General features: G+C 36.0%; 1 protein-coding gene across 2 annotated transcripts in view; it reads left to right on the top strand.

The window, feature by feature from the left end:
* The window catches only part of LOC145992043 (C3 and PZP-like alpha-2-macroglobulin domain-containing protein 8), a 911,691-nt gene extending 903,700 nt beyond the window's left edge, over nucleotides 1-7,991 (top strand). For both annotated transcript variants that reach the window (XM_083128164.1, XM_083128165.1), the window contains 2 exons: nucleotides 1,667-1,874; nucleotides 4,430-7,991. In XM_083128164.1, the coding sequence (XP_082984290.1) occupies nucleotides 1,667-1,874; nucleotides 4,430-5,313 (1,092 nt within the window). In that variant the 3' untranslated portion in view covers nucleotides 5,314-7,991. The remainder of the gene's footprint in view (nucleotides 1-1,666; nucleotides 1,875-4,429) is intronic.
* The last annotated feature ends 1,745 nt before the right edge of the window (nucleotides 7,992-9,736 follow it).

The raw sequence follows: 9,736 nt of genomic DNA on the forward strand, positions 1-9,736 counted from the left end.
AGGTTTGCCTCCCTATTTCTTACTAACGACGGGGTAATTCAATGTAAAGAAGTGACAGTAATAGCGCTATTATTTTTCGAACAGATCCAGAGCTTGCATTAATATTAATTCCATCACACACACTAGCAAAGAGCTCTAAAATATTGACATTGTTCTTCTTCATGAAGGCAACACGAATCTCATTGTTGTTGATCCACTAATATTTAAGGCTTTTCACTTCAGCTTAGTAGCTGTTAATTACAGTAATTGTTCAACACAAAGACCCACTCTTTGCTGGATTCTAAATAGCTAAGTTTTTCTGACCGTCTTTTATCAGATTAGATTCCACAAAGCTCCGGTTTCCTCTATCTGCAAATGAATGAATGACTGGTTTCGATTGGTATAGCAGGACGACCTCCGTGGTGGGTACTTATTATACAAATAAGATCTCAAAGACTTACATACTCACAAATATCAAATGTGTCGTGTGTGTTTGTTTCCTGCATTCCTTAATTCTTTTCATTTATCTTCTTCGTCAGCCACATATTCAATATAGAAAACACTTGCTACACAAATACAGTGTATGTTCACTTGGTTACTATGGTATTCAGTCTCTATTGTTACGACGACCTCCATTCTTGCAATTGTTTCAGTGAATGACATGTCAAATATGATTAATTTGTCTGAACAGGATTCATGACTCGTGATTTAAAGTTGTAGCACTATCTTAAATAGTCATAATTACTTTATCGTACAAATTAATTCTATTTGAATATATAAATTCAATTATAAAGCAAAATCTACATTACAGTATGTTTTGATTTGTGTTGATCCCGCCAGGTGTCAGTGCAAACATCAATCACCCAGCACTGGCAATGGAAACTAAACCCAAACATCCTAATGTTTGAACTTATTTACTACATTACGTTGAAAATGTAGTATGTGATTTCTTCTTTGTAACATTTCTAAGTACAGAATTATCTATAAAATGCCTAAATAAAACTGAGTTTAGGATAGTGTGTTCAAGAAACTTGTTCTCTGCAAAGAGAGTTGTAATATTTTTGCAAAACGCAGCGCTATAGCTAGTTGAAACGTGCTCTTGTTGGGCCTTTCACTTCTCTCTACTAACTCCACCTGTAGGCCTACCTATTAGGACTATAACGGTCCTCTAGGTGGCGGTAGCTGTCGATTTGGACGCTGACACAACACTACAGCGGCCCTTCACGTTTAGTATTGGCGTAATTATTTCTAATCGACTTTTCAACGCTTGCTGTTATACCTAGTAATTCTAAATTAATCTACCCTTAAATATATCTCTCTGGTATCAAATTTGTGTCTTGATGTGAAGAGATGGATAACCGAGATGTCTTATTCCAATATTGGGTATAGTTTAAAATTAAAAGTCGTTGCCATCTCTACAATTTCATGCTTTCACAAATTGATGTAAATGGTGGTATGTAATTGCTTCAGCCTGTAACTACTTTTAGGAGTCCAATTCTACCTTCTAAGGCACTTTTTCCATATGTAGGAGTGAAATGAGTTTGTGTTTAATCTCGTTTGAATCCTGCCCATCGTCAAGTGTGTTTCCTATATGATGATAGCAGATTCACCATTACAGGGTGTACTATTTCATATAAGCTTGCTTTGAACTATAAATTTGCCTAAGTAGACTATTGTCTGTCTCCAGGTTTCGTCACCTTGCCCTCTGTGCATCCGGTTCTCAATACGAAGTCGATTCATCGTCCAGTCGTTGCGTCCAGCATTCGCGAGGGTCTACCCAGCAGACAGGGCTGATCTAGCTGCCGAGAAGTTCTTCCATACTCATCGTAAGAGCATCCTCCTAAATGACGTCACGGAGGACGATCTAATCACGTGGTTTGGGAAAACTGACAAAGGTAATAATTCAACAATCATACACTAGATCCTCTGTATTTTGTGAAGAGATTTTCTCGGAATTTTGTCAAGTTCTGAAAAATTTGCTGAGGTTTGGAGAATTAACACCAGTCTCAGCTTCAGAGACAAGATCGAAAGGATTTCTCATGTTATGAACAGGTAGATACTAGAAGTTTTCCTATGTTTGGAGAGCTAACGGTATATTCACGCCTTCAGTGAGTCAGTCTCCTCGTGCTAGTTACCAGGGGGAATCTGGAAAAATGGCAGAACCTTGGAAAGCTAACAATCCTTCTCCAGTTGAGGACCAGGTGAGTTGTCGCTGGATCTTTCCGAGCTTTGGAGAGCTAACCTCAATCTAACTTCCAGAAACTGAAGTGAAGAGGTCTATCGTGGCAATGATTAGGTGAGTTATGAAAAGGTTTCCGACCTTTCGGAGAGCTAACGCCACTCGAATCTTCACAGGCTGAAGTGAATAAGTGCCTCATCCTAATGAAGGGGTGAATTCTTGGAATATCCTCACCTCTTCAAAGACAAGAACTCGAATTTATGAGCAGGTTAGTCCTACAAAAGTTCCAGTAGACTGGAGAACCGAAGTCATTCTCACTTTCAGGGACGGAAGGAAGGGAAGTTTTTTGGTGTTGCTAAGCAGGTGAGATCTACAAAGATTGCCGAGCTTTTGACAGATAACTTCACGCTCGTTTTCACAGACTGGAGTAATAAAATCTATCGTGGAATAGTTACCAGGTATGTTGTGGAATGGTTGTCGATGCTTGCTGTACTGACGTGAATCTAATTTCCAGAGATTGGTGTCTAGAGGCTCCTCGTGGTAATGACTAGGTGAGTTGCCGAAAAAGGTTTGCGAATTTGGGAAAGACAAGTTTCAGAGATTGAAGGGTAGAGATTCGTTCGTCTGATGATCAGGTGAGTTGTACATGTGGTTCCGAGAATTTTAGAGGTATCGTGAATCGGATGTTTAGATAATGAAGTGAAAAGTGTTATCTCGAGTTAATACGCTATTGATCTAAATAGGTTTTGCGTATGTGTTGTTTGGTACTATATTAAAAAGCCTTAAGAGAACTACGTTCTATTTTCTCGAGGAATATTACGAAACTGTGTGCTGCAGGACTATCTACATCACATAACAAAATAACTTAGATAAAATGTTGTCAAACATCTGAATTTCTTCCAAGTTACATGAGAATATTTGTACATTTGCAACTTTGTAATGAAGCTAATAGTTTTGAAACAAAGAAGAAGATCGAAACATTTCTGTCATCACATGAAAATGTGGAGGACAAGTCGAATATTAGTGTTTAGAAAAAAATGCTTCGCTTCACTTTGGATGCCTGTTTCTGTAGGAAACACTTTTTTGATGTGGGACTACTTCCCCTGTTACAAATTATTGTAATTGTATATATGACGAAGAAAATATGAACACTTAATGGATTTGTGAAAACATAGCTTTGAACCAGAAAATCATTATAACTAGAAAATATAAGAGAATCGATATTTTATTCATTCTTCTTTCCAGATTTAGATAATAATAATTTAAGAATGAATGGGACTCTAAAATAATTGTTTGCGCATCCATTTGAATACAGTAGCCGATACCAATAATTTTTGCCATAAAAGTTGTTTGGTTAAAGATACCTATCATTCGCTTCCCTTTACAATTTGAAATTTTAGAATTACCTCCGCCCCTTAGTGGGGTACCAGGTAAGTTCGAAATACGAACTATACATTTTTGTGATGTGGAGTAGATAGTTTGTGTAATTTATTATCCGTTTCAAAACTATTTCACTGAAGGAAGATTACAAATTCAGAGTTTATGAAAAACTAAATATGCTGACCAAGGCAGTAATTTATTTTATTAAAAAACATAAACTAACGTAACGTTTCAACCTTCTAGCAAGGTCTTCTTCAGACTCTGTATCAAGTACAAAAGTAACCAGATACAACAAGAAGGGTAATATATATACACAAACATTACTCCCTCCAGACTATTTAGAAAGTTGTTTGGAACTTTCTAGCAGATGACTTTCACTTTCCAACTTTACTTTCACCTAAAAGGCTAAACACTTCCATATAGAATGTGGTTGGACTTTTTAATCTCACGCTCTTTTCCCTTCATTTTTCTTCCTTCTCCTCTCCTCTTTTTCTCTTGTCCTTTCCACTCTTTCCAACAGAGTTTATGTTCAATAAATTTTTAGCAAGAAATGCTCTACAGAAAATTGAATACTATTTGATAACAACTTCACTTGAATGATTTAAGAACAATTATCTGAATGTGTAATCATAGTGGAATGTCCTGGATAGTATAAATTTGAATTTTGTAAATTGTCTTTGGAGGATCTAGATTATTATGATTGCGTATAAGAGCATAGTATAATATTCTCATAATTTTGAATCATTTATGAAGTCGTATTTCAACAAAAGTTTGGTCACTACTTTTTGTTCGTAAAATATTTTTTTTTAAAGAACTCTTGTACATGGAATGCAATACATTAAAAATATTTCCCTGTTGTAAATTGTAGTGAATAATTCTTTGTTATTCCAGGTGAAATCCCACTAAGTTCTAATTTCTCTGGAATTTGCGAATGTGGTGAGTTGTGCACAGCAGAAGAGAGTGTTGACGTGCAACCTGCAGAAGACGTGGAGTCTTCGTTCAGCACGGATTTCCAACAGGCTTTCCCTCCGAGCGGAGATTTCGAACCAATCCCAACGCAGCAGATATCAGGACAATGGCCCAGCGTTCCGCAGTCCACTGGAACCACACCACACGACCAGTTAGTGGACGTCACACGGGAACACGTCACGGAACCAACAACGCACGACACTACGTCAGATAATGTGACGACCGTCGATCATATTGGGTTCACTCAACCGGATACCTCAACTGAGATAACAACAGTATCGACAGCGAAAGCAATTGTTGATTTTGCAAGAAACGAGGCGGTTACTACTCCATCACCTACGTCTGGTTCAACTTCAGATTATAGTATCACTGGAAAGGTTTTGGACTTGAAGGAAACTACTGTAAAGCCTACGGAAGGTAAGTCGAGAAGTGTGCCCAATGCAACTTCAGTTACTCCCGAAGCACAGAAGAAAAACATCATGTCTTCGCGTACTGCATTACATCCAGGAACTGAAACTATGCAAAACACAACGCGAAAGAATGCCACAATGCACCTGATAACAATTAAAGAAAACAGAAAAGAGAAACACCTTAGAATCAACAAGGAAAAGAAATCACCGGACACAAAAGAGCTCACACTACTCCATGCAAGTGATAACTTTGAGGGTGAGAATTCGGTGCTCAGTTCTGAAGGAAATAACTTTTACGTTCTCGATCGAAACACCCTCTGGGGACTGTTACGTGAAGTTGTTCATGTTGAGCTCAAAGAACAAGAAATCGACAAAAATAAAGTCAAGTACGATTGAAAATGATAAACTTGAACCACATACCAAAATAAATTGAAGACCCATCATGCAAGTTTCTTCACAGCACGACAATCTGTGAACTATGCGAATAAAACTGTTCTTAATAATGAAAGCAATGTCAATAAATAAGAATCAACAACCATTTTTTTAGCAACAAGACTCATGTTATAATCTCCGAGCCAGAAGGGGGTGGATCAATGTTGGCAGATGTACGTCAGTGTTGGTGACACTTTCCAGAGAAGAAATTAAGAATGTTTCAATCACTATATGTACATTGCAAACTCATCATAAGACATCTTGAACTCGATTACCTGTAGAGTTATTGAGTGTGTTTTGTAGAATGTAAATTGATAATGTTAACTAGTCGATGTCAGTAGTGCAATAGGCAACTTGTCTTTGAAGAACTTATTTCTGAAACCAATGTCAAGTTTTGACGTTGATATCTGTCACGATATAAGCGTTACTTTAATCTTCCATTATTTGTAACAGTAGTTTTCATATTTTCTTTGCTTGTAAGTTTCAGTATTCTGACAAGTTTGATTCCACACTTATTTCAGAGCCTTATTTTGATAAGAAACTGATTGTATGGCATTTTTTTTAGTAATATCGTGTAATGCAAATTAATGAAAAGTTTCATTATTAACATTATTGTATAGTTGCAAAAGTTCCTCATGTAATTTTTTTCTACATTTTCAAGTATTTTCTTACTGGACACATCTTTATAGTTTCAATCCTTGGTCGTAAAATACCGTTATGGGAGATCGCCAAAGAATCTTTAATTCTAAATCTGCTTCAGGATATTTTAGGCATACATGAGGCTATGACATTTTATCTAGTAATGCCATTAAGTATCCATAGCAGCGGAAATTTGCAATATTTTTGTTAACGTATTTTAAATTTACTCATCCACATCACTTCACATTAACATTGGTAATTATATAATAAACACCATCATAATTGATTATGCTCATAAATTCTTGACTGCAAAATTTTATCATTTCCTTTAGTAAAATCATATTTCATTAGACCTAACCTGAAACAAAGCAAGGTTTAGCATTAACAAAGTTTTTGAATAGTTTATAAAGCTTCACTTCCACAATTTATTACATAAAACTTCACAAGAGAATATTATCATCTTTATCTGAATATATGTTCTTCAGTTACGTGTAGGTACCGTTTAATATTTTGGTGAAGAAAAAATAGTTTTACGAAGGAATAGGTTCGTTTAAGTTTAATTCACTGAATCATTGGAGAAGGCAATCTTAATTTCACAATTTAAACATATTATTTTGTGGTTCTTAATCGAATTAGAGCAACCTCAAATACTTTGCAATAAACTGGCACCGTTGTTTGGATAAACAGGGTTGCTTTGTCAAAGTGGTTCTTGGATTTTCTCATTATAATTGTGTGTCTGTAATTAAGTACTCCAAACTTCGAATTAACTTTGATTTTAGTCCTGCCTCACTCTGCCTTTCTTCATGTAATTACATACAAATGTGTTGTATTTTACAGAAAGCAAATAATTTATTTTCATTAGTGCTTAGTAACAGTAAAATTGTTTATTGTAGTTTAATACAATTCGTGATATCAACAAAAGTTTATAAGTTGAAGTGAACAGACATAATATTTATCTGTATACATGCTCTTCTGTTACCTAAAGTTACTATTTGTGTTTTTTTCATTTGTAACAAGATATGAAGACATTTAACCTAAAACCTGTTGACCTTCAAATATAAATAAATGTGCAAATAATTGTTAATCTTAACACTTAACTTATTTTACGATCTTAGGAAACTATATATTATTTTGTAGTTTAAAAACTCTGCCTCATTGTTTTGTAATGTGTCGAGTATCTTTTACGGAATTAAGTACTGCGCGTCGATGTTATTGTCTTACATTTCTTCAATTTCAACGCGCTGTTTTCGTTCATGATTTTATACCAGTTGTCCACTCAGTCAGTGAAAAATGTATTGTCAATTTCTTGTTTTATATACATGCTCAAATCAATATTACCATTTTATGGTAACAAACGCCGTCTTATTATATACATTCAATCTCTTTTGTGCTTGTAAATGCATTTGTACACTAAAAAAATGCTAATGTGGTTAAGTCCACGCTGTGTAAAATTTGCATATAAATATGTATTATATCTAAGTGTGCAAGAGTGGATATTAATATGTAAATAACACTAAATTATATCAAGCTCATTTTACTAGCTGAAGGAACTAAATTTATCCCTTGAAATCATAGACTTCCAGTTTTTGTGTATTACCCGTGTGTTTTTAATATTGATATGGGATAAAAGAATTGTCACCTGCCATAAGATTTATTTTTGTAATAAAAATAATTGCCAACTTCAATGATAATATTTCGTCTCTGTGTGTTTAGAAGAATTTTAGAGAAAGATTTAAGCATACTTTACGCTGATGGACGCTTAACACCACATCTAACATTTGAAATAAGAAATTTCCAGTGTTATTCTTTTGTTAGCAGTTGAATATTCCGAGCTATAAGGTAGATTATTAGCATGCCGTTTATGTACTTGTTATTTCTTAGAATATAAGAGATATCTTTGTATCATATCAATGTAACATAAGAGGATTGTTCTTTTCGCAGTTAAACAATAGTTATGTCTGAGTGGCAGGAACCTTCATGAGAATAAATTTTTTTATACATTTTATGGATTTATTATTTCGTATAATAAAATACATTGTATTTAAGATAAGGACAATTGAACGGAAGTAAAGTTTAACTACTTGAGGCTTGCATTGATTTTCTGCTGTTGCAGGGTGTGATTATTTATTTATTTAACCCTCCTTATATGAGCCGCGGTAGCTCAGTCGTTCTGTTGTCCTCCGTGGCGGACTCGTCAGCTCAGCGCGCTACGAGGCTATGGTTCCCGGGTTCGAATCCCGGCTAGGACATGGATGTTTGTGTTTGTCTGAAATGGGAAACACCAAGAATAGCTATAGTAAAATTTTATATATGTGAAAGTTGAGAGAATAGTGAATTGACGGCGAATACTACCGCATTGGAACATTTAAAAAATAAAAGAAAAAGTCGTTAGAGCATCTGACTACCATGCGATAGACCTCGGTTCGACCCTGGACCCACAGTCAGAATATGATTTTGTGGGGCTTGTGTCGTGTTGCCTACATGTTTGTGATCTCCCCTTCATCCATTTAATTTCACCACTCATCCTAATCGACGGGATTAGCCATATGTGTAAAAAAAAGCAACCTAACATAAATGCAGTCAATACCTGCATAAAGTATAATTGACCAGTGGCGACGATTAGGGGGGCAAGGGGGCAGTTGCCCCCCAGTTTTGGCACCTTGCCCCCCTAGTTTTGAAACCCAATCGCCGCCACTGTAATTGACATAAAACAAAGAATACACATATACCACTGTGAAAATCATACCTCTGAGGAAGGCATATGAGAAATTGAATGATTGTAATTTCAAAAAGGTGTAACAACAATTTGTGGCCGCGGTGGCTCAGTCGGTAACGCGTCTGACTACCATGCTCAAGGTCCCGGGTTCGATCCCCGGCCGGTTCAAATCCGGGAACTTTTCTAACGGTGTAAGCGGCCCCGGCGCCCACCCAGCGTCGAATAACATGGGTACCTGGGGGAAACCCTGGGGGGTAAAGGCGGTCAGGGGCGTGATGCTGATCACATCACCCCCAATCACGACCGGATCAAGAAAGTGTGGGGCGTTACCCCCACACCCCCTATATGCTTTCATGGCGTGGTGCTATGCACAGGGGAGAACTTTACCTTTACTTTTTGTAACAACAATTTTAGTGCACACTACCACAAAGTACAGTAAAAACATTTCAAACATTATATATATTACAACATATATATATTAACATTAACATATTAACATTATATATATTACAATATATATATATATATATATATTGTAGAGGAGGAGACACTAAAATATATATCCATGGTGACGAAACGTAGTACCCCTTGGTCAGCACGCACATCGTCCTCTGATTTAGTGTTTATTTGCAAGATGTTTGATAGGAATTCAAACCCAACACCACATTTTACAAATTTCAGTGTAGACTACCACATAGGACAGTAAACAAACACTATGTGTCTGAAGTTTCTAGGTCAAGTAAGAAATAGCCATTTTGAGAATTTGATCTAGCTGCGTTACATACATCTGCATGTTCTAAACTAACAACTATCACCTCTCACCAATTCAGACCCCAACCGCATGTGCATACACTGGAAGTTTAAACATGCAACATGATAACTCCGTTTCACCTTATTCAGAGAAACTGCGAAAAGTGTGTACTTAAAAATCACAATTTATTTGTTAAAAATTTTCTACGTGAAAGAGGATTAAGATTCGATCTTTACTTTCTGTGCCTTCTTGATGACTTACTATAAAATAATAGAAAGAGA

This window comes from Lepisma saccharinum, chromosome 9 (genome assembly GCF_977018435.1).
Source record: "Lepisma saccharinum chromosome 9, izLepSacc3.1, whole genome shotgun sequence".
NCBI lineage: Eukaryota > Metazoa > Arthropoda > Insecta > Zygentoma > Lepismatidae > Lepisma > Lepisma saccharinum.